Source organism: Canis lupus, chromosome 9, assembly GCF_011100685.1.
Source record: "Canis lupus familiaris isolate Mischka breed German Shepherd chromosome 9, alternate assembly UU_Cfam_GSD_1.0, whole genome shotgun sequence".
NCBI classification, from domain to species: Eukaryota; Metazoa; Chordata; class Mammalia; order Carnivora; family Canidae; genus Canis; species Canis lupus.
The window spans coordinates 1,131,795-1,156,532 of NC_049230.1; the positions used below are offsets into that span (position 1 = coordinate 1,131,795).

The 24,738-nt window shown below is 66.1% G+C and overlaps 1 protein-coding gene across 5 annotated transcripts; it reads right to left on the reverse strand.

Annotated features, from left to right (window-relative positions):
- Nucleotides 1-122: 122 nt before the first annotated feature.
- On the reverse strand, nucleotides 123-23,212 carry ASPSCR1 (ASPSCR1 tether for SLC2A4, UBX domain containing). 5 transcript variants are annotated; one of them, XM_038546283.1, is made up of 16 exons: nucleotides 23,034-23,212; nucleotides 22,209-22,264; nucleotides 20,657-20,771; nucleotides 18,953-19,053; nucleotides 12,590-12,647; nucleotides 11,684-11,757; nucleotides 11,117-11,528; nucleotides 5,524-5,663; nucleotides 5,236-5,317; nucleotides 4,759-4,825; nucleotides 4,017-4,079; nucleotides 3,554-3,606; nucleotides 821-872; nucleotides 554-623; nucleotides 301-476; nucleotides 123-223 (listed from the first exon to the last, which is right to left on the reverse strand). In XM_038546283.1, the coding sequence occupies exons 1-16, from the start codon at nucleotides 23,133-23,135 to the stop codon at nucleotides 210-212; spliced, it is 1,635 nt and encodes a 544-aa protein (XP_038402211.1). In that variant the 5' UTR covers nucleotides 23,136-23,212; the 3' UTR covers nucleotides 123-209. The 5 variants fall into 5 exon arrangements, with proteins under 5 accessions (XP_038402211.1, XP_038402213.1, XP_038402212.1 ...); XM_038546285.1 differs by lacking the exon at nucleotides 23,034-23,212 and adding an exon at nucleotides 22,542-22,899; XM_038546284.1 differs by lacking the exon at nucleotides 4,017-4,079.
- Between the last annotated feature and the right edge of the window lie 1,526 nt (nucleotides 23,213-24,738).

Here is a 24,738-nt window from a genome sequence, read left to right on the forward strand (position 1 = left end):
AGTAAGACCCATGTGCCTTTGTCCACAAGCATGAGACCTGGGCCGACACGTGCAGGCCAGCGGCAGGACCCATGGGCCCAGGGGACAGTGGGGCCCTTTGCTGTAGAAAGGACAACGGCGGGGGCGGGAGAGCAGCTCACACCTTTATTCCTGCTCGGGGTGGCGGGGGGGTCCTGTGGCGGCAGATGGTGCGTCCAGGCTGGCGGCCCTCACCTCTTGCCGGCTGCAACGGGAACACCAGGATGACCACGGGGCCCTGGGTCAGCAGCCCCTTCCCTCCGCCACGCCCTGCTACGGTACCTGGCAGCTTCAGCCACTTGGGCACCTTGCCCAGGTCCCTTCTGACCGGCTGGGCCGACCCAGGGCTGGGTTCAGGGAGCCGCACTGCCTCCGCCTCAGCCGCTGGCTCCAAGTCAAGGGGTGCAGGGTCAGGGGCCGGCATTGGGGGTGAGGTCCCAGCAACCCTGGACATGCACCTGTGGACAGAAGGCCGGAGTGCAGAACGGCCGACGCGCCACGGCAGGGGCTCCCCCTTCACAGCGCAGGCACTCACCTGGCCACCAGCACGTCAGCCGCAGACGGGGAAACCGTGTGTTCCAGCAGCCTCGGCGCTAGGAAGAGGCCTGCGGACACCCAGCCCACCGTCAGGCCACAGCTGCTGGGCCCTGGGAGGGGAGCGGCCCAGGAGGGGGGCTGTCTGGGCACAGACCTCCCTCCCACGTGTCCACATGTCCCTTATTCCAGGGCATACGACAAGCCAGGATGCTCGGGGCCCGGGGCTGGCCAGCTGCACTGGGCAAGGGGAGGGGCCCCTACTCACCTGTCGGTTCCTCAGCTCCAAGATGCACAAGGGCAGCAGGGAAGAGATTTGCCTGTGGGAGAAAAGGAGGCAGCTCAGGGGACAGGTGGGGGGGCTGCAGCCCACGTTTGTGGTGGCCTCTTGCAGGCTGCACGTGCAGCTACGTGCACTCCCCAGGACCAGGGCTCCGCTGAGAGGGGCCACTGCCCAGCCCCGCTCTACTAGCTCCCCCTCCCACCAGCCCTGGTGCAAGCTGGGGCGAGGTGAGACCCAGGAGTCCCTCCAGGAGCCCCTGAGCACTGGGTCCTAGAGCGAGCACTCTGGCATTTCTACTGACCTCTTCTCCCACCGGCCTGGCTCCCTGGGGAACCTGCCTGGAAGTCCCCCCCCCCCCCCCCCCCCGCAGAGACTGCAAGGGGCCAACAGGGCAAGGACAAAGATGGACACAGGGAGCGGGAGGTCTGGGGAGCAAGAAGGGGCGGTGTTCCTCAAAGAACAGCCAACAGGGGTCTGCGGCAGTGGGGGGCACGCAGACCTGCTCACAGTGGGGACTCTCGCCACCGACCACGGTGCCCTGAGAGTCCTGCGCAGGGAGGGGCCACCCAGGTCAGCCAGACCCCGAACGCCCACACCAGAGTTCCAGTCCCCGCCCCCCCCAACGCGGCTCTGGGCAGAGACCTGGTAGGGAAAACTAGGACCAGGGAGGGCGCTGCACCGGGAGCCCCGCAGGGGTAGTTGGGGGGGGGAGGGGGGGAGGGGGGAGCGGGCAGGGCTCCCGCTAAGGTGTGGGTCAGGGTGGGTCTCGGGGCCCCTCACAGGCCCGGGAGGGGGGCGCGCAGACCCAGCAGGGGCTAAGTGGAGGTGCAGCATCAGGGCTGCAGGCAGGGGGCCCCAGAGTCCACTGGGCCTGCCTCAGCACCTGAGGAGTGGCTCAGTGGAGGGCGGAGGCAGAGGCCTAGGCTGAGGCCGGGGCAGATCCGAAAAGCCCTCTCGCCCCATCCTGACACAGGCCATCAAAGCCTCCTGCGGGGATGGCCTGCGGGGCGTGCAGGGTCCTGGAGGCACTAGAAGATGGGGAACAGGATGGGGACACAGGGATGGTGCTGCCCCAACCCCCGGGAGCCCCGGCTTGGCCGACCCTCCGGGCACCACGGCCCCTCTCAGCGCTGCGTATATGAGAATGTTCCAGTTCGTGGGACTTTGCCCACACCCGCCTGGCAGGGCGGTCTGGGGGCTGCAGGGCCTCAAGCCTCAAAGGCGTGCTGCAGGGCCCTTGAACCCAGCCCCCCACCAGCAGTCCACCCTCGCCCGCTGGCATCTTTGGGGCTCCAACCAGGTGAGGGGTGAGTGGACAGCACAGGCGGCCACGACCACCAGGAAGGAACACTACCCCTCCGCTCAGGCACACGCCGGACCCTCTCTGCGCAGCGGGTGGGGGTCCCCTGGGCCCAGGACAGCACTGGCACTTGAGCCCACGCGACGGGCACCAGGGGCGCCCGCGCCCACCAACTGCACCCCCTCATCCCCCCTCACCTTGGCCCGGGCCCCACCTTCGCCAGCACGCACCCACCCCAGCTCCCCAGCCCGACACTCCCTGGGCTGAGCGCGGCCCCCGGTGGGCAGCCTCCGGGGCAGCCGGCGGCCAGAGCACGGCCTTGCCAGGGACATGAAAGCAGCGGCTTCCGCGCCCACGCCCACGCCCGCGCACCCACACGGGGCGGAAGGCTTCCTTCCCCGGGCGCTGCCAGCGCTCTGATCGCGGCGGGCGGGGCGGCCACCCCGTGCCGAGGCCCCGCGGCTCCAGCTGACAGATGAAAGGAGACAGCTGCTGGCGGCGGGGGCACAGTGTCACCGGGAAGCGGGCCGCGCCGGTCCCCCCACCCTGGGCATCTCCTAACTTCAATGTTTATCAACAGGCTGCCCGGGAGGGAGGAAGAGGCCCAGTGCCCCTGGGGCTCCCAGGCCAGGCAGGGAGCTGGGGGGCAGCACCCTGCCCCCGCCGTCCTGGCCTCTTTCCTTGCTAAACTCCCAGTCCCTGTGGGCCTTGCCCCGTGTCCCCTCCCAGCGGGGCAGCCGCAGGCAGCACGCAGCCCCCTGCCCCAGCTCAGACCTCGAGGCCTGCCAGCCATTTAACAAGGGCAGCCTCTGTTACTAATTAAAATATCTGAAAAGACTTTGAAGAGGAAACCATTAGGCCGCAGGGCTGGGGAGGCCCCAGGCTACCCTCCGGGGCAGAGGAACAGGACGTTCTTCCTCCTCTGGAAGGCAGGCCCCCAGGGCAGGGCAGGGCACCCCAACCCTGCTCCCCCCTCACCTGCAGGAGCTGGGGGGCCACAGGGAGCGGCAGCGGAAGCAGACCCAGCTCTTGGGGAGCGCACATTCCCCACAGAGGCCTCGGGGTGCAGGGGAAGCAGCAGGGGAGCAGGCCAGCAGCCGCCCCCGCAGCCGAGGCCACCCCTCAGGGGCCCGCAGCCAGCCAGCCGCCACCTGCAGGTGACGCCTTCGCCCTTCATCTTCGGGGCCCCCACAGCCCTGCCTGCTTGGCCCGTCACCCAGACCCCAGGGCGGCCACCAAGGCAGGCCCCACCCCACGGGGGCAGGAACTGGAGGCTGGAAAGCCGCAGAGGTGCTCCCCCCATACCCCTTCTCTGAGGCGTCAGATCTTCCCGTAGAGCTGCCAGGGTGCTCCTCCTCGAGCCAGCGGCCGCACCTGCACCCCCAACCCCCAGCCCCCCCCCCGCCCCAGGGCAGTACCTGAAAGAGGGTCAGCGTGTGGTCATCCAGGACAGTTTTGGGAGGAGTGATGACTGCAAAGAGACAGCTGTCTGGGCCACGGAGCACCTTGCCCCCCACCCCAGCTCACGGCCCCCTGCCCACCTCTGCCGCTATGAGAGCCCTGGCGGGGGGCTTAGGGGCAGCAAGGGGGCCCCGGCCTCACACGTTCTCCGCGCAGCCCAGACACCCGGGAGAGGGGAGGCAGGCTGGAAGCAGAGGGTGCAGAGGCGCTGGGGGGGCATGAACCAAGCTCCCCTCCCGAGCCCCTGATCATCTGCCTCGCCCTCTGCCACCAGTGAGGCTCACACAGTCGGGACCCCCGGCAGGACCAACAGCCCCGCAACGTCATTTCTAGGGCAAGGCTGCTTCGAGCCCCAGTTGGGAGGGGTCAGGGGTCACCAAAGGCCACCCGCAGGTGTCCAGGGGGCCCAGGAGAACTCACACAGGTAGAAAGGCAGCTCAGGATTCCCCAGGTGGCTCCTCACAAAGTCCCGCAAGTCCCCCACTGGAGAAGTACAGGGAAAGCAGAGAGGCTCCATGGGATGGGCACAGGCCCCTAACTCAGACCTGGGTTCCACACTGCAGACTCCCCAAGACCTGCGGCCAGGGGCCACCCCAGGCAGCTGGGCACCCCCACCCTCAAGCCAAATTGAGGCCCGGGGGGAGGAACCCAAGCGAGTTTGTCCCAGAGTCCCGAGGTGCTCGGCCTGCCGGGGCGTCCCTCTCCTCACCTCTGCCCACCACCCAATCCTGAGCTCCGCCCTGGGGAGGCCGCAGCAGCACCCCAGGGACCTCAGGGCCCACCTACTGCACTCATGGCCTGGGGACAGGTCGCCAAGGACCCCACTCAGGATTGGCAGCACAGGCACCTTCCTTCTAGGTGAACTGCAGCCCCAACCCAGAGACCCCTCCTGGGGGGGCTGGGCCCACCCCTGCTCTGGCTTCTCCTGTTTCATCTGAACAGTGGGGGCACAGGGGTGCTCGGCACCAGGCCAGCCCTCAGCGCCGTGCCCACACCCCCAAAACTGCAAGCTCACGGCCTGCCCCACACGGGCAGCAGCAACTGGTAACACCCACGTCCCCCAAAGGCCAGGCAGCCACAGTCTCACGCCCTGGAAAAAAGAAGCCCAGAGGGGCTCAGAGGGCCCCCCACCCACCCCAGACGCCCAGGCAGGGCCGCTTACCAGTCTCGTTAGGGCGGAAGAAGCCCTGCAGGATGTAGCGGTCAGGGAACAGGACCCTCAGGACCACCTGCGCCGGAACGAGGCAACGTCAACAGAACAGCCAGCCCCGTCCGGCTGGGTGCCCTAGACCCTGGACGCCCAGGAGCCGCACCCAGGGCTGGGGCAGCAGAAGGGCCAGCAACCACCTGGGCCCGGGCGACTGGCACGCTCCCGGCCAGGGCTGCAGCCTCGGCTCGCCGCACACGAGGGCCCGTCAGGCAACCACCGTGCACGTTTGTGAAAATGTATCAGTGTCTGCTTTCGACACAAAATGAGGCTGATTGGCCACGACCCATGGCTAGGCAGGCCCCGTGAGGCCTCGTGTGAAGCGTGACCAGGCCGGCGGCCCCGGGGCTGTGTTTGCTGCCGGCAGGGCCCGTGTCTGCGGCAGGAGCCCAGAAGGCTGCGGCCCAGATGCGTCCCCAGCCGCGCTCCTACCTTGGGGTAGCGCTCCAGCTTCTCCCTCATCTGAGCCTCTCTGAAAGCCTTGGTCACTAAGGGCGCTTCTTCCAGGCGCTTCCTGCAGGGGTGTGGGTGGGGGCGTGAGGTCTGGGGTCTCCCTGGCCAGGCCGAGTGGGGGCCCCTCACGCCCACACGGGCTCCATGGGCTGCTCCCCCTCGGGGCCAGATGGGACCGGGGACACCCTGCCTGAACCCCTGTACCCTCAGACCTGCTACGGGGGCCGTGGGAGCAGGGCGGCACCGATGGGGCCGGGGCACACCCACCGCTCACTCTTGAGCTGGGCCAATCGTCTTCTCACATCATCCACGGTCACTTCAAAGAACTCGTCCGGCAGCTCCGCGGGCCAAGCCTGGAGCAGCTCTTCCAGGTCCGGGTGGCACACCACGGGGTCCCGATCCACTGGCTGGGTGGGCAGAGGGCTCGGCTGACGCGGGACCCCAGGGCCCAGCTCCTGCCTGTGGGGCTGGTGCGCCCAGGCCTCACGGCTGGGGTGGCCACACGGACCCTGGGGCCTGACGCTCACTGGCCATCCCGTCCGCCGCGGCCAGGCCCCGCAGGCACCCTCGCAGTGGGGGGCCTGGTGAGTGGGTGGAGCGACAGTGCGGCAGGGCCGGCCGTGCCCACAGCTCCCTGCTCGCTCCCTGTCTTGACAAGAGACCCCGATATCAGGCTCCCCCAAAGAGAGCAAACTCGGGGAGCAGCATCCTGGTCAGGGCCACATCGGGGATCCCAGGAGAGCAGGGGAACCGACAGCCCCCAAATTACAGGTCTGGCAAAAACCTGCCAGCCATTGGCCCCACGGCCCGGCTGCCCCCACCTCCCCTCCATAGGGGAGTAGCCCAGCCCACCCTCTCACCCCCGAGGAGGACACAGGAAGCAACAGCATCACTCCTAATTGGCAGCGAAAACAAAGGAAACGGGAGGCAAGGCAGGGCGTGCTTGGCTCGAGGTGCCTCCGGGGGGGTAAGCGCCCCTGTGAGTCTCCCGAGTGTGGGGGTGGGTTACCTCTCTGCGCCAAGGCTGCCGTGGGGCCGGGCCTGCCAGGGTGTGCAGGTCCCGCCGGGAGGCCGCCACGTCCTCTCCGTAGCAGGCGAGGGCCCGGCAGGCTCTGGAGGGCGGGCCACCCTGGGGACGAGCCCCGGCTGCTCCGCACGCCCGCTGTGCCCGCACGGCCGACTCCGCAGCCGCACCCCGGGCCGTGGCCGTCCACCCCGGGCCAGCGCGTGCCCGGCTGCCCAGGCAGGGAGGCGGGCTCCCATCAGGAGGCCCTCGGACCTGGGCTGCGGGGCGGAGCGGCCACGGAGGGCCGGCTAAGCCAGGGCAGCAGGGCCCGTCGGGGGCTGGCCGAGGCCCCTGGGGGCTGCCCCTTCGAAGCCACAGGATCCTGCACTACTGCGGGCGTCTACGCCAGAGCTTTTTTTAACAAGATGCCAGGCGCCAGGCTGCCCCCCACAGCCACGGCGCCTGCATTCCAGAAGGGCCAAGGGCTGGCCTGGGCGCCCGGGGCGGGCTGCGGTGGGGGCAAGGGCAGGACGCGGGTGCGCCCAAGCCGGGAACCGCCGTGTACACGCGTGCCAGGCCCCGGGCACTCAGGCACGAAGCCCGCAGGCTGCCAGGCGCCTCCGCGGCCTCTCCCGGGGCAGACCCAGTGCACACTTCGCCCACAGAACCGGCGACCCGGCGGCACGGCGTCCGCGGCGCCCAACACACCTGCCCGGCGAAGGCAGTCCCAGGGAGTCCTGCCCATTGGGTCCTCGCGGTCCTCCTGGGCGCAGCCCGTGGTGCCCGCGTCCCAGGCCCCTTCCAGGACGGGGGACCCCGGGGACACCCACCCCCCGCGCCACACTGCTCAGGGGCCACGACTCTCGGTCAGAAAACAAAACCAACCAGACCCTTCCTGGTTTGGGATCTGCCCTGCTTCCTTCTCTCCTCCCGCACCTCACGCCCTCCTGTCCGTCCCGCGGGAGCCAGGATGCCGGGCAAGAGCAGCCGGCAGAGCGCGGGGCCAGACCTCCCGCCGTCGAGGCCCAGGCAGGCCCTGCCCCGCGAGGCCACACGGAGGCCCGAGCTAGTGCTGGACACTGGAGAAACCGGCACAGCCCCAGTCGGCCTTCCCCGGGACAGCATGTCCCCCGCAGAGGAGGAGGCTGTGGGCAGGGGGAGCTGGGCCGAGCCCTGGCCCTGCTCATGCCCGACCCTGAGCCAACAAGCTCCCCCCCTGCCCCCCGGCGTTCCTGGTCCAGCGGTCACGCCACACACTCCCATCCTACGCGGATTCCCGGAGAGCTTTCTGGATGGAGAGCACACGGCTCCAGCATGACACCCTCAGGAAGAGGAGTACACTTGGTGGCCACCATGAGGGACAGTTCTGGCAGGACGGAGGACACGTGGGCACAGAGCAGGACAGCTCGACGGCTGTAACGCTGCCTGCAAGGTGGGTAACGCTGGCCAGGGGCCCAGGGGGGCACAGGAGAGGCCAAGAGCGCGTCTGCGGGGGGCCCGAGCTGCAGAGGCTGAGCAGGCCCGCAGCCACCGAGCACCCGCTGGGGCCGGCCTGCGGGAGGCGCCCTCCTTCGCCAGGACGGCCCGGGGCCTTGCCCACCCTTGGCCCCATGCCAGGCTCGGGGCGACTGAGGGCAAAGGTCAGCACCCCACGTGGAGGGCCGGGCGGGCCGGGCGCTGGGCCCACACCCTCTGGCAGCGGCCTTGCGAGTGGCTGAGCGTCCACTGGGCACACGGGTCCCCTCCTGTCGGAAGTGGCCTCACCGCTGCTGAGAGTTCATTTTCTTGACAGTAATTTTCCGGGACGTGATGACACACAGAGAAAAAATGTAAAAACGATTTGGGGGTGACCTCAACCCCAGATTTTCCAGCTTTCCTGTGAGGGCCCTTGTTTTTCTCCCCCAGTCCCAGCCCAGACTGTCCTCTGACAATGGTCTTTGGTCAGAGGGAATGTGAAGCGTTTCCCCTTGAGGCTTGGAGCTTAAATGAATCAGTACGCGAGGGCCGCGGGCCAAACCTCCCGAGTTACTCACAGAGCCGGCGCCCTCCGCCTGCCACCACCGGAGCCAGAGGGCGAGGCCAGCCCGGGCCCAGGGGGACTGCCAAGGGGGCCGCGCAGGACACCTCACCCCGGCCTGCGGCCCCTCCTGAGCGGAGGGAACAGCACAACCGGGAGGCTGAGCACCAGCAGTGAAGCTCAGGCTCCCACGTATCGATGGCGTGACCACACGTGTGTCACCGTGGAGGAGATGCCAGGCGAGGCGTGGGGCCTCCTCGTGCACAGGCCGGGCTGCTGCCCCCGAGGACCCCGGGGAGGCCACACAGCGTGAGCTCCGCAGCCACAGAGCAGAGGCCCCCACCCTGTGGGAACAGTCCCGGGGGGGGGCCTCCACCTACACGGGCCGCCTGGCCCTGCCTGGCCAGCCCTGGGGGCCGGGCCACCCTGCATGCCCACTGTCCACCATGCTGTGTGCACTGGGCGTCTCTCCCCCACACTCAGCTGCAGCAGAGGCGGGTAGAGGGCACCTGCCGCACCACGTGGCCAGGACCTTCGGAGCCACGACCTCTCTGCCTCTGCGGCTGCTAGAGCCTGAGGGCTGCCACAAACAGTGGCCACGTGGAACAAGGGCAAGTTCCAACCATGCCCTGGGCCCACACATGGGGGACAGTGGGGCGTGCTCGCAGGAGGGTGCTGGGGGGTGCCCGGGCCAAGAGGTAGGAGCAGAGGGCACTGCTCGAGGTCTGCTCTGACCCTCAGGCCCTGGCCGGGCTCCTCCAGCCCCACATGCTCTAAACCTGCCCACAAACCAGGGAGCAGGGACGGCCAGCGGCCAGGCTGACACCTGCCCCAAGACGGAGGTCGACGGCACCAAGGACGGCCCAGGTCGGTGTCTGAGGGAGGAGACCCAGTGCTGCTGGGTGAGGGGAAGGCAGGGGAGGCTGCCGCCAGCTGCCCGCCCTGCCCAGGGCACCAGGGCCTTTGATCAGAGCCCCCCATACCGGCTGGGAGGTGGGGGGCGCCTGCTGGGATCGTGGCCCAGCCGCACACAGGGCTGCGGGGCGGCCTCCTGGGCAGGCAGAAGGACTTCAAAGGACAGGCCAGGGGCCGCTGGGCAGCCCCAGCCTCTCCCTGCGCCCGGCTCTGATGGCCAGTAAAACTACCTTCTAATAATTAATGTTTTGACATCAAAGGCAAGAGCCGCCCGGGTCTGTAAACCATCCCAGTTCTCAGCCGAGGACCTGCCTATATTTTATCCTGTCTCTTCTGACTCTTTATTTAAATCCAAAACCACACACAGGCAAAACATTAATGGAAAACTTGGAAACTCTTTTTGATTACCAAAGTGCACCTTTGAAGTTCCCCCAAAAGTTCCGTTTTGTTCCCTTCTCCCCCCCCAACCCCCCCCCGGGGGCTGAAAAGGGACACAAAGCAGACACCATGTGGCCGGCCAGCCCTCTGGGTGTGGGGCTGTTAGTGACAGGAGGCACGAGGCAGACGGGCGGGCAGGCGGGGGACGCTCCACAATCAACCAGCTGCTGGGGCGCCCAGATCAAAGGCACCCGCTGCTGGCGGCCAGGCGGCCCCTCCCCGGGACTCCTCCCGCTCGGGGGCCCCAGGTTCACAGCCTGGGGATGCACAGGGGCCAGAGAGCAGCCCCCTCCGGGAGGGCACCAGGCCAGACCCCCCAGGTGCCCGCAGGGCCGTCTGCAGCTTCCCAGGACACCTAGAGAGCCAGGGCCTGCCCGGGGCCAGGGGGTGTCCCGGCCCACCAGCCGCAGGCCACGGTGGGGAGAAGACAGCCAGCCCTGGCCCTAGGGTCCAGCCCCCAAACCCAAGGAGTTCCAGAAGAGCAGGCCCAGGTGGAGCCAGCCCCTCGGGATGGGCTCACCCCAACCACACACGTGTGCTTTTAGCCACGGATGCCCGGCCCAGGTCACAAAGACCATGAACATGGGGACTGCGCATTAGTTTCTGAGACAGCTCAAACGTCAGCTGAGGGTCCAGGGCATCCCCACCGGCTCCCCAGGATGGCGGCCACGGGACTCAGGACTGGCTGCGGCCCTTCCCTATGCCACCCCCCCATCCACTCGGCAAGGACACAGTGAGGGTGGCTCACCCGCAGAGCAGGAGCAAGTCCCAGCCATCTGCCCCTGAAAGGATGCAGGCTCTGCCCCCGCTCTCCACCCCACGGGCACAGGCACCCCTGACCCTCCACCCCCAGATGTGCGACCTGGAAGTAAAGAGGAGGACCCCAGAAGGGACCGGATGCACGTGGGTGGCTTCAGCGACGCCCACACGCTGGTTTACCCGAGCTACTGGCGCCAAAGCCTGAACTACAGCATCAACTCCAACAGAGAGGCTGCGGGAGGACCCATGTCACCCAAACTGGGTCGCTCCCTGGAATGCAAGGATGGTGCAAGGCAGGAACCTACCCAAATCTTCACACGTGAACAAACTAAAGGAGAAAGTGGGCCTGCCCCCGTGCCCACCAAGCAGCAGCAGGAGACAGCCAACGAGCGCAGGGACCCCAGCTCGGGGACAAGCAACACCAGGGCGGCCTTCGGGTCCAACAGCTGGCGCGGGCACAAGGGTAGAGGGCCACGGCTCCCAGGCACCACCTGCGCCCGGAGCACTCGGCTCTCCGCCAGGACGCCAGGACACCGGCCACAGGGCACACATTTTGGTCAAAACCCACCGTGCTGTACGTCTAGAATGTGCCTCGGGGAAGTTAACACGAAACAGCAGCACACAAACCACTCCCCAGAGAAGACGAACACGCGCCCATCGACCCCGCCACGCCCCCAGGCTCACTGGCCAGGAGGGAGGACCCCCCGCCCCAGCCCGCTTCGTACCGGCTCTGGCTCTGGCGGGGGTTCCTGGCCCGGCCGCGACTTCTTGGGCTTGGAGGGGCCTCCGGGGCTGGAGAAGGACTTAGGCAACTTGGCTGAAGGCGACACCACAGACTTGGTGGACCCGGAGGGGCCCCCCAGGCGCTGTCCCCCTCCTGAGAAGGGAACAAAGGGGGCGGGGGTGGGCTCCTTCGAGGTCGGCTTGGCTTGAGCATCCACATGGCCGGTCCCCGAGGTGGCTGCTTCATCGTGATGGCTCACGTCACCCTGGCTGAGCCCAGCTGGATCCAGCGGGAGCAGGGGGCTGCCGGCGGCCTGGTCGGCGGACAGGGAGGGGGTCGGGCTTCCTGGGGTTTTGCTCCGGGAGACCCCAGGGTCCTGCCCACCAGCCGAGCTGCATCGTTTCATGGAGAACCTGAGGCGCAGACCCAGGAAGCAAATGAGACCCCCCGGCGCCTGGCCCACCCGACCCCGGTACCCTGAGGGCCCGGCAGGAGCAGCCTCCAGCCAAGTGGGGGGGGTGCGTTCCCTCAGACCCGGTTCCCCCCGTGTGGACTGCAGGGCCCCCACCTGATGATGGCGCTGCCCCCAGTGAGGCCCAGGGACTGGAGCGTCGTGGCCTGCAAGGCGGCTCTGCCGGTCACCTGAGAGGACGGAACAGGACACGCAGCTGAGCCCACTGGCCGCCCCCAGTGAGGGCACTGCAGGCTGGGTCCCCCGGCCCGAGCATGGGCACCACTGGCCCCACGGGGGTCCCCAGCCACCCCCCGGGGGACACCGCTCCCCACAGGCCGGGCCCTGCCTCCCGCACCCCACCTGCACCCCAGCATCTGTCGATTGGTCCACAGCTGCCTCCCCCACGGCGCCCCGTCCCACCAGGTCCCTCCCACTGATGGCCCCGGGGACCTGCCCTCACAGCCCCGTCCTGGGGCACCTCTAGCACGACAAATAGGTGGGCACAGCCCGTCCACACCGGGACTCCTCCCAGGGCCCCTTGGGGACAGGGGCCACCCAGGGCCAGGGAAGGGCACTTGGCCAGACTCAAAACAAAAAGCCCCTGTGAGCCAGGGGACCAAGTGCCAAGAGGGTCCCCGTCACGGGCAGGCGGGTGAGGACAGGCAGGGCCGTGGTGCCGGGCTACGCCTGCACCGTGCTGCCCTCGGTTTTGAAAAGATCAAAACACGGAGCAAAGCAAATATTTATTAAAATTAAACCACTTTTGTGACTCTCAGGCTTTGAGAGACGCTGGGAAAACAAACAGGGCGTCGAGGAGGTTTGGGGAGCAGCCCGGGCGGCCCGTGGTTAGCGCCAACCGAGCCGGCGCTCTGCTTTTTTCCATGAAACACATCACGCTTTCAGAGGCCGCTGCTTTGAAGGCGGGCCTGAGAGTGAATTTTCCAGATTGGAAAGCGGGGCCGGGCCGCGTGGTGACTCGGGCCAGGCGGGGGGGGGGGGGGGGGGGGGGGGGGCACCTACCTCGTCCCTCATGTACACACAGACCGGGCTGGCCTCGCTCGGCTGCTCCAGGCGCTCCCTGCGGGGGAAGGACACCTCACAGGCCGCTGCCACTGCCCTCAGACGCTCAGACGGCTCGGGCGGGGGGGGGAGGCAGGATGGCGGCCTGGGCAGGGTAGCGGCCAACGGCTGGCGAGGAGCCACCTGCCACGGGGCCCCGGGCTCCCAGACAAGCCTCGGGCCACCGTCCATGCCGGGGTCCACAGGAAGGAGCCCTGCAGCCCCCGAGCTGGGCTCCCGTGGGAAGCCGTCCCCGAGAGCCCCAGGCCGGGAGGGCAGACACCCTGTCCCCCTGGGGGCTGTGGCCTCAGTCCTTGCCCCAGCCGCGTGGAGGGCAGCAGGGGCCCCCTGACCTCGGGCCGTGACGCAGAGGCCTGGCCCACACAGGGCCCTCCACAGCCCCGCGAACCACTGTCACCGAGAGGTAAAAGTACAGGCTGTGGAGGGGCACGGGGTTGGCACGTGGGGCAGGACGCACGCCCTAGCCACTGTCACACGGGCCGGGCACCGGGGCGACACGAGGGCACACAGACCAGAAACACCACAGACGCTCCACACAGACATGTCTCCATCATCCGGACCCAGTGTCCCCCTCAACATGTCCTCCAGGTCGCCCAGGGCCATACCACCGCCCCTCTTCTCCACGCATCGCCTGCACCAGACCAGACATCCTCTCCCCTGGTCCACGCACCCCGTGGGAGGAAAGGGCCCCGGGCAGCGCAGCTGGACAGCTGAGGGACGGCAGGTGTGCAGGTGCGCACATGACACACACGCTCCATGCACAGCCGTGTAGCACCTGACGCCGACCCCTGCTCCACCGCCCTGTGCTGACACTGGAGGTTACGGGACGCAGGCCGAGTCCAGGCCTCGGAACCCTAAACTGCTGCTGGCAAAGCGGCGGGAAGCTCACTGCAAGCGCCCACTCGAGACCACACCTGGAGCGGCCTATCTGGTCGTCCTCACCCTGGAAGGGCGAACCAAGGGGTGGGGCCCACCCAGGCGGGAGGCTGCTGCCCACGTACACGCGGCTGGGACAGGAAGACCCGGCAGCAGGGCCCCCGGCTGCCCACGGACACTCGGAATGCACGGCTGCCGGGGCCCGACCTCAAGACCCCTGGGTCTTTCTCCTCTTTACTCTCAGGTTTTGTTTTTGCACCCGCCCAGAGGTGAGACCCCCAACCCGGAGCCAGAACCGGACCGTGGAGGATGGAAGGCCCGACCCCTGCCCCACCCCCGCCCCCGCCCCCGCCCGGCCAGTCCTTTTGCTCCCAATATCCCCACAGGAATATGGGAGGCCCCTCAGTGAACAGCCCCCCCGTGGGGCTCACCCTGTCCCCACCGTACACCTACGCAGACAATGGAGCTGCACCCCAGAGCCGGCTGCCAGCCTCAACCGAGCAATACAGGGGGCTGGCCGTGACCTCATGTGCACCGCCCCAGCCTCAGGAAAAGAGGACCCCAAACTCCTAGAGTGACGCCCCTGGCCAGACCCACATGCTCTTCTTACTGAACGTAAGACAGAAGACGTGTGGAGGAATCTCTCAAGGAAGATGCGTCCGGCAAACAGGACCCACCCCAGATCCAAGGACCAGGAGAAAGGGGTTCCAGGACCAGCGGGACTCAGAGGGCCTGCCGACACCCACCACGTCCAGGGGGTCCCCTCTGCTCTTGGCACCTCTGGCCAGGCCTGGGGGCTTTCTCCAAGCCCCTTCCTCTGGGCACCTGAAACCCCGACGGGGCTCACAAATCACAACCCCACGAGAGCACAACAGTGCCTGGGAAGGCCTGCTCACCGCTGTGCCCTCCAGGCCTCTGGACATCAAACGCCAGCCGGGCTTTGATGTGCGGCTCCTCCAGAGGGATCAGATTCCCCTGTGGATCTGAGGGAGAGGCTGTAAACATGCCAGGGGAGGGGCGGCCGCAATGGCTTCCAGACCTTCCCGGCCAATGAGCAGAGCTCTCCCTCCAAGAACAGTGGACCCGGACGTTCCAGGGTATTGGCCGCTGCCCCCTCAACAGAGACTCACTGAAGTCCCCAGACTCGCGGGGGAGCAGGGCCACGGGCCTCCTGAGGACGAGCCCTGTGCCCAGGCTGCTCCCACACCACACCAGGCAGAGCCGCTGGGCCTCGTGCAGGCCTTCCGTGGGTGCCGCCCGCCCCTCAGACGTGGCCTCAGTCCCGCAGGAGGATGCTAGCTCCTCTGAGGTTAGCAAACCTGCTCTTCGGTCGGGCCAGAGGCCAGTGGGGATGGCCGGGCAGGGCAGAGGTGCTGCCGCTGGTGGCCATGCAGACGTCCTCACTCACCACAATCGTGCTGTCCCCACAGGCGTGAGACGTTGTCTCCCGGGCCAGCTCCTGGCGGGGCACCGTGCTGGGGGCGAGCCAGGCATCTGGAGACCCTCCTATTTACCTCACCTATTCGGGCCTGAGCAAGACGGGCCGGCACAAACACAGGCGCTGCCAACACAAGCCACTACGTTCCCTGCGCCAGAGCTCAACGGGCAGGGCCCAACCCAGACCAGCAGAGCCATGACTTCAAGCTCAGCAGCCACAAGGAGCCCCCCACCCCGGGCAGGGCCACATCCCCAAGGGCCAGGCGACTCGTCCCCCGACACAGAGATGGGGTCAGGGCTGGAGACAGCCACACAGCCCCCTCCTCCTGGGCGGTTCAGTCCTCAGCGTGACTGTGGGCTGGTCCCCAAGCTCACCCGCAGCCCCTCTGCAGCCCATGGCGCCCCAGGGTCGCACAGCTCTGAGCGAGACCCGCAGACAGCCTGCCCTGCACAGGGACACGGAAGCCCTGCATGTCCCACCAGGGAGATGACGGCGCTGAGACGGGGCGGGCTGGGCCGCGGGGCCGGGGAGAGCAGAGTGGCGGGGGCACTGGGGCAGCACCCCGGAGCCCCTCCCCGGTGCCCCCCCCACCGTCTCTGGCGGCTCCCGGCCTCGGGCTCCGAGCACACACGCGGCTGCGGCCACAGGGGCCCGTCCAAGCGGGAGATGCGCCGGATTTCAAAGCCCTCCACCCAACAAAGGACTAAAAACATCTCGTTTCCCTACCAATCACGTGTTCAAAGCATCACGCTGGGGACACCCTGCGTCAAGCCGATCACGATCCTAAAATTAATCGCACCTGTTCTGACTGGTGTTTTGATGTGGCTGCCGACTCCCCTCCGCGGCCCACACGTGCGGCCCACGTGGCCCAGCCGGTGGCCAGGGAGCAGGGCCAGGCTGGGAGCAGGGCAGGGCCGCCCCCGACCAACAGCAGGCCCAGGATGCTGCGCTCCCCTCCGCCCCCCCCAACCTGAGTGAGAAAGGGCAGCCCCCGCTCACCCCACCCCACGCACACTCAGGACTCCAGAGCTGCCGAGTGGGCACCCGCTGTGCCTGCCACACGAGCGGCTGTGGGGGCCACGCCCACACGGACCCCACGGTGTCCCCACGGTGGCCGCCCCACCAGCTCATCAGGGGCCGTGACCCAGGGCTGAAGATGCCACCAGCCCTCCCACTCGTGATTCCTGCTGCGCGGCCCGTGGATGCCCGTGGAGCAAAGGCTGGGTGCCGGGCCTTTGAGGAACTCTGCGCGGGGCCTCCGTGCCAGCCCCACACCCTCCCCCTGGAGCGCACGGTCAGCGGGCACTGGGGGCTGGACCGACAGACGGTGGCCCGCTCCCGCTCTCCCCGCGGCAGCTAGTGGAGCAGCACCCCAACTGCCTGGAGCCGGGGGCCGCATCCACACAGCCATGGCCAGGGCGCTGGGAGGAAACTTCTAGACAGCTGGCAGATGCTCACAGGCCACACGTAGAGGATGGAAACTGCTCAGTGCACAACGAGGAAGCCCGCGCCCACACATTCGTGGGCGCCCCGCTGCTGAGTAAAGCGCCGGTGTGAGCCAGTTTCCTCCAAGAGCGGTCCCTCCCCTGGTCCTGCAGCGTCCCTCCCAAGGGGCTGTCCACCGTGTCCTCACCTGCTTCGTGCCCGACTGACCAAGGACCAGGTCCAGCGTCGCCGTGGGAGAGACTCGCCACTTGGGTTCTGATTTCTCAGGGGTTTGTTTCCAACACTGATCCTTCTGTTTTTATTTGTACCTACTGCTGCCTCCTCTGGAGGGAGCGTCCTCACAGCGAGGTGGCCCGCCTCCCTGCCACTCTGCTCCCCCAGGCGGGACTCCTGGCCTGCACCCACGTCCAGCTCCTTCTGGGGGGACCCTGCCTGCCCTTCGGTGGAGTGGTCTCAGCAGCTTCCTGAGAGCATGGGCAAGGGGTAAAGGTGTGACCCCCACCCCCCCACCAGCCAGGAGTGGCTCTGTTCCATCCTTACCTTCCACTGATACTTTGACAAATAGATAATTCTAGAATAAACACTTTTCCTACAGTTTTTGAAGGCCCTGGTCAGCCAGCTTCCCGGTGGGACCTGGGGCCCACGTCTGTCCCTGTCCTGTCCTGACACTCGGCCTCCTGGCTGTGTCCCCAGTTCCCATGCGCTCGGTCCCAAGCCTCAGCCAGAACAGCCGGGACCCGCACCCTCAGCTCCGAGGATGGCACTGCCGGGCCTCACATGCCCTGCTGCCACCTCGAGGTGCCCGGGCTACCAGCCGAGCTGCCCAGCCCAGCTGACACTCCACGTGAGCGGTATGGCGGGTCCTCAGACCCGGGAGATCTAGTGCCACAGCCCGGCCTGGGGCCTCCCGACCCACGGCCAGGCTGCCTGGTCCCCGCGGCTGCCACCTCCGGGCCGCTCCCACAGGAACCAGCCCCCCCCCCCACCCCACAGGAGCTGCAAGTGCTCTGGAGGCCACTGCTGAGGGCTCCACCCACATAATCCCCGTTCAGGAAACAGCACTCACAGCCTCAACCAGGCAGGCACCCGGAGCTGCACACAGTGGGGGAGCAAGAGACCCCTCCCCTCCTGCTCTTTGCCCAGCCATCGCCCACCTGCCCGCGACCTGGTGCAGCTGCATGGGTCGAGCTCTAACATTACAAAATCCTTCGGTGTTGGCTTCGGTGCCTTTTGGGAGGGGAAAGCATGACGCGCTGCACTCCCTGGTCCTTGCTTCTGCGGCACGGCCCAGAGGCTCCCCCCCACATCCTGGGCAGCTGCTCCCGAGACCTCCCGTGACCCAGAAAATGCTGCCCTTCCTCCCTGTGACATCTGCTTATCCGCTCCGCGCCATGCGGTGAGCTCCAGGAGGCCCTGGCTGCTCACTGCAGCCCACCTGGCCCGAGCGCTCCAGACGAAGGAGAGAAGACAGACAGACACAACAGCAAAAGGCAGACGCCCACGGCCCCTGAGCGCTGAGGAGCCCTGAGCAACTCCAGGTGTCCTGTCCTTCTTCCAAAAATCAGGATAATAGAAGCCTGGCCTCACCCAGCTGATGGGGGGCCCTGATCAGACAACAGGTACCACCACTGCTGATGGCCACCGAGGCGGGGGCCACCAAGTCCTCCCCAGGAGCGCCCACGGAGGGAGCAGAGGCAGCCCTGGCTGCCAGGGCCCAGGCGCAGGCAAGCAGAAGGGAGCCAGCTGGTCAGGGCATAGCAGCCCCCGCAGCCACGTCACCAGTAGGACCAGCACAGCAGGAACGGGAAGAGAACAACTCCGGGCAGGGGGAAGAAGTCGGCTGCTGGGACGGGGGCGAGGGGGGCAGTGGGCCCCGCCATCCAACCACTGTGGGCTGTCCTATGGCGGGGCCCTGCCACCCGGAGGGCCCTACCCAGAGTCCCCTCTCCCACAAGCATGCCACCCTCACATCGCCCTGGGGAGGCCCAGAGGCAGCGGGCAGCAAGCCCAGGGCCACACAGCGACCACCACACCCTCCCGTGGGCGCTTCCAGGCCAAAGCAGAAGACCAAAGAGTAAAGCGCTACCATCACCATTGCGACACATTCAGAAATGAGATTCCAACCGTTAATTATCGGACGGAACCTGGCATGTGTAAAACTCCATTATGACTTTCTTTTCAAACGTGGCAGTTACCACGATAAAGAAGTCTACGCCTGAAGCCCTGGTCCACTGAGGAGCCCAGAGGCCCCTGTGCCCCTCACTGCTCACCAAGCCCCTCATGACGACAGAGGACAGCTTCGCCCTCCAGGAGGACAAGGCCCCGCTGTCATGACAGAAAACTCAGTAAAAAGGATGAGCTGCTGGCAGCCAGCACCTGCCGGGGGCAGCCAACGGCCGGCAGACTCCTCAGCTCAAAGCAGGCCTCTTACCAGGATCACAGAGCTGAAAAGGCACGGGCTCCGACCACAGCAGCCCTCGGCGTTGTGGCTCTGGGCCAGCCGCACCGACCCACGGTCCTCACCAGAACTTGCCAACACCCACCTGGTCTGTGCAAAATGGCTGAGAAGCTCCCAGAGCGTCTGGCCCGAACAGAAGGTGTCTTGCAACCGAGAGCCATCATCCAGCTGCAGAGCGATGCGGACCTGAGGAAGGCAGACACAGGAAACCAAGTCAGGGAGAAAAGGAGCTGTCCTGCGCTGTGCAGGGCCCGAGTCTCAGGGCACAGGTGAGAGAGCGCTGGCCTTCGGGGCTCCCGGGACCTCCTGGGAAGCTGGCTCCAGAGGTGAGCGCTGCTTCCCAAACACTGCTGATGGCCACCGAGGTGGGGGCCACAAGCATCTGTCTGTCCCTGTGTTGTAAGCTGCTGTATCTGGGGTTCACCTGTCGTGTGGGCAGAGATTAGGAACGTGCTACGTCTCCTGAGCTTCCTTCACAGACGAGCACAGTTAACAACTTCTGCAGCTCCACAGTTAACAACTACGGCCCACAGTTAACAACTACGGCCCTAAGTAAGGACGTCTATGACCCAAAAGAACTTCCTTCCTGGTCCTTCCGCCAAGTGACAGACACACAAGGGCACGTGTGCACAGAGCTCGAGGCCAGCATGTGTCCGACACCCACGTGCACCTCACTGGGCGCCTGGTTGAGGCCGGGGGCTGGTTCTGCGGCCTGGCATGCTGCGCTCTGGCCAAGACACCGTGTCAAGTGCACATCTGCACTGAATCCCAGTAACAAGAGAGGGATGATGTGTGTGCAAGAGAATCTCCCCCTGCAGCCTCAAGGAACCCCCAAGGGAAGTCAGGGTTCCTTCTGAGTGAAAGTTTGAGAACCACAATCATAACAAAAAGAGGGGTGCTGGGCCAGTCCCCGCTGCCTGATTCCTGGTGAGCCCCAGAGAGGTGTCGTCCTCAGGACCGAGCTTCCTTATTTCTTTATCTCTCTACGGGGATGGAGACCCCCTTCCCTAAGGTATCTGCAGGACCCACAGAGACACACAGAAGTGGGCAACCAGCACTGCAGTCCTTCCCACCCACACAACCGTGGGGTCGTCCACTCCATCTCTAGAACCTACAAGTTACTGAGCTGGTGGACAGCTGCAGGCCTTGGTCAAAGACATGGGCTGTGGTCCAGGCAAGGCCTGTGAAGTCTAGGGTGAGGCCTGAGCCCCTGGGCCACATGTCCTCCTCCCAACACTAGGCTGCGCTCGACATCCCACAGGACTCTGCAGGTTCCCATTGCTCAGCGAGTCTACGACCAGAGTCATGAGGCTGAGCAAGTGCTGCTGACAGACGCAGCACAAGTAACCTTCCCCCAACGATAAATTCGGAGGGAAGGGATCCCTGGGTGGCGCAGCAGTTTGGCGCCTGCCTTTGGCCCAGGGCGTGATCCTGGAGACCCGGGATCGAATCCCACGTCGGGCTCCCCGTACATGGAGCCTGCTTCTCCCTCTGCCTGTGTCTCTGCCTTTCTCTCTCTCTCTCTCTCTGTGACTATCATTAAAAAAAAAAATTAAAAAAAAAAATTCGGAGGGTTCCTTTCCAATCCACAGCTGCCCCTGGAAAGCGGTGCAGGTGTGAGGACACGGGTCTCGCCTGACACATCCCTCCATTTACCCTCACGCTCCTCCGACCACTGCAACAGACCATCCCATCTGCTCAGCATGCTGAGGCCTCCTGTGGTCCAAACAGCTTGAGTCAAAGAGCCAGAAGAAGCAGTCCTGCTGGCCCCTCCCTGAGAGCCACCTACCATGTTCTCGGGCCCCTCGCGGCTCCGGGAGACAGGCACCATCTCCAGCTTGGCATTATTGGGCAGATTGGCAAACCTCCACTGGAGAGACAGGTCGAGCACATTCCTCTGAAACCTGCAAAGCAAGCCACAGCTCATGGGCTCCCCTGCAGATCCTGACACAGCCCAGCTAGGAGCAGGGTATTAGCCGAGTGATGTCTGTGTCCATGCAGCAACTCCCCCAGCCAATGCCCCCAAGGCTGCAGGAACAGGGGTGCAGCCTGCAAGCTTGCAGAGGCACAGCAGGTCCCTGTCTGCAGTGGATCTTCCAATGGAAAGAGAAAGTGGGCATGGACTCAGCGTTGACCAAATGAGCAAAGAGCAAGAGGGAGAAACCAGAAACAGGTCACCCTCTGAGGCAGGAAAGGAGCTGCCCGCCCAGGCGTAAAGCAGCAACAGGTCCGAGTACAGACTCAGAAAATAAAGACACATCCAAGGGGCGGCTGAGGGGAGTGTACCTAACTCTGCTCTAGAAAGTTCTAACCTGCTTCTGGGAGGTTGGGGGGAACAGAAAGAGCATGAGGCTCTGTAACAGCAAGCCGGGGACAGGCAGCATGGAGCACGGCCCTGAGTTCTCAGGGGCAGCAGGGCCCAAGAAAGCAGGCTCCCCCACCAGGGGCTCCTCTTGTCCCCGATGTGAAGACGGCTATACCACTAAGACACACTGCTAAGGTGAAGCGCTCCTCAGGTGGCACAGAAACCCACACCTACCGTGGCAGGGTTCTGACCCTTCTGCTGTTCTAGACCACCTAAGAATCTGCTGAAAGCCCTCCCCCTCTTTTTTTTTTTAAGATTTATTTATTTATTTTTATGACAGAGAGAGAGAGAGAGAGACAGAGACACAGGAGGAGGGAGAAGCAGGCTCCATGTCGGGAGCCCGAAGCGGGACTCGATCCTGGAACTCCAGGATAGCGCCCCAGGCCAAAGGCAGGCGCCAAACCCCTCAGCCACCCAGGGATTCCCCAAGCCCTCCCACTCTTTAGAGAGATACCCAGAGACCCATGCATGCAAGCCCAGGGCAGTGAGACTGCCAGGCCCCACGCACACACTGTGCAGGTTTTTCCCCGTTTCTGCATGACCACTTCCTCCTGCCCTCAGAGCCCCCACAGGAACTTATACAACCAAATGCACAAATACCATCTGCAGAAACCCCTAAAAAGACACATCCACAGCCTGACCCCCAGAACCTGGAAATGAACTTTGCAGATATAACTGAGTTAAGGATCCTGAGATTAGGGCATCCTGGATTTGGGTGGGCCCTAATTCCAATGACAAGTGTCTTACAGGAGACAGAAGAGGAAAAAACAACACAGAGGTAGGCGGCCTCGTGAGGATGAGATAGAGGCTCAGTGAAGCCACCAGAAGCTGGAAGTGATAAGGCCCTCTCCTAGAGTCTTGGAGGGAGTGTGGCCCTGCCACACCTCGACCTGGGGTTTCCGTGAGACAACACACTTGTTGGTTTAAGCCCCCAGGCCGGGGAGGGGTGGACGGACTTGGATCCTAGCAAACTCACTTCAGATCGTATTCGCTGGGGTTGAAGTCCTGCCGCCGGCATGTGTCCTCCAGAACCTAGGAGTCAGACGACAGGACGGTGAGCCACTGTGGCCTGGCCTGGTCGCTGGGTTGGCAGGCACAGAGTCCACCTCTTGGTGAACTAACTGGCTTTGCCAGACCAGGCCTAGTACAAGCCACACAATGGACTGTCCACCCGACAGATCCACACCCTCCGCTGCAACTCCCAGGCTCTCGGCCTGTCCTCGCTGGGGCCGCCGTGCCCACCGCCCCCCGCCCCGTGCCCCGTGCCTGCAGGACAGGACAGCCCACGGCCACAGACGCCCCAACACACCTTTGGGACCCAGTCCCCACGCACGGGGAGAGTTGTCTGCAGTGCTTCCCCGTCCTCTCCACCGGCCGCCACCGCCCCACCCTGGGGGCCGCTCCCGGGACGCAGCAGCCCCGGGACCGCGGGGCCCAGAAGTCTCTAACGCAACAGCTGCCCCGGAGAAAGTGCAGCGAGTGACTCAGCAAATAGTCTCCAGGCGCCAAGGCCGTACGCGCAGTGGACCCCGGGCGGGCACACAGCTCGGGGCTCGGCAGTGGACTCGGCGGGGTGCACGGAGGCGCGGACCCCGACCCCCGCCGGCGCGACCCCAGCCCCGCAGGGTCCCGCGGAGCCCGGGGGCCGGGAGCCCGGCACGGAAAGGGGCGGGCCCGCCGCGCCACGAGGCCGTTCATTGGCCGCCGCAGGCCCCGCCCCCGCAGGCCCCGCCCCCGCGGCCCTCGGGAGCCAACCGCAGGCGCGCGCCCCTCGCCGCCGCCGCCGCCGCCGCCCCCGTACCTGCAGCAGCACGGTGCTCGGCGTCACCTTCACCGTGTGGCGCCGCCCGTTCGGGGCCAGCACCGACACCGCGGAGCCCCCGCCGCCACCCGGGGCCGCCATCTTCCGCTCACGTGACCCGCCGCCGCCGGCTCGGCGTCAAACCACTTTCTCGCTAACAGCCGGGACGCAGAGCCACGCGGGGGCGGGGCGGGTTCTGAGGGGCGGGGCGCGCGCGCGCTTCCGTTCCCGCCCCCAGCCTGGCCCCGCCCCCAGCCTGGCCCCGCCCCCAGCCTGGCCCCGCCCCGCCCCGACGCGTTCGCGGAGCACCTGAGCACTCGCCGCGCGCGGGGTCGCCCGCGGACCCCCCACCCGGCGCCGCGCGCTACCAGCCCCGCCGGCCTGGGCCCCGCTTGCCCTTCGCCCCCGGCTCCAGCGCCCGCCCACTGTCCCCGGCCCCTGGGGCCGCCTGTGGACCGGAGAGCGTGCAATCAGTGAAAGTCAGACCAGCCCTCTGCCCGCCGGCTGCCGGGCTCACTGCGCCAGAACTTGTCCCCAAACCCAGGCTGCCCTGTGGGAGTCTGGGATCCTGCTGCCGTTTTGTGTGGGTGCTGCCCCACGTCCACCTAGATGTTGCACCCACGTACTGACCAACGCAGACCCTGCAAGCCTGTGACAGGAAACCAGGAAAGGTCGAGGGTGGCTGCAGCTCCAGGGACACCTGTGCTAGTCCAGCCTGATGGCGCAGGTGCAGCCCAACACTCAGGGGGACCTGGGTGTCTCCTTGAGCCCTCTCCCCAGGGTGAGCCCCTCCCTCGAGGCCGCGGAGCATCACAGGACATTGGAGATGTCGCATCTCCAGGAGATGACCTAGGAGGTCATCTGGTCAAGCCCCATTACCAGCCACTGCCAGGTCTTCAGTGGCTCAGAGACAACGCCTGCTGCCCTGTCCCTTCCTCACTATCGCCTTGCCCTGCCCACTCCTGTCCTCAGCTGTCTGTGTGTAGCTGGGCACACTGGGGTTTGGAGCAGACACTCGGGCATTTGTGGTCACTGCCCTGTCAAGCTCTCCCGCCCCAGCCTTCAGCCCATCAGGGCCCCCACAGGCAGTTCTGTGGCAGCAGGGCCACAGGTCGTCCTCAGCCCAGCCTCTTCCACATGGCAGCCTGCCGGGGCTCCCTCGATCCACAGGGACAGGCCGTTGGCACTTGTTCACTTGGCTGCTCTTACCACCTGTGGGGCCCTTAGCTGGGACGGCTCGCAGAGCAGAGCCGGGCATGGGGCAAGTGTTTGGCAAACATCTGCTTGACCATTGATGGTACAGCAAACCCAGCCCCTGAAATGTGCCTTCGCCTCCTGCTGCCGACTCTCACCTGGCTCTGGCGGTGGGAGGTGGGACAGCCGGGGGACCCGCCCCCCTCAGTGGCCTGGCTGGTGAAGACCAGGGCACAGTGAGGCACCTGTGGACAAGCCCTGGAAACGACCTCCGGATGCCTGCTTGGAGCCAGCGTGCTGCACCCACCGCCTGACAAGCCTCTCAAGGAAAGAAACACCCAGCAGTGCCCCCACACCCCGGGACAGGGGTGTACTTCAAGCCAGAGCCAAAATTTCAGGTCCTGGACATGCCAGATCCCCGCCACAGTGGGAAGGCCCCTCACCTGCCTTTGGGGACTTTGCATGCTCGGGGTTGGCCACCCACACTGGGACCGTGCGTTTGCTCTACTGA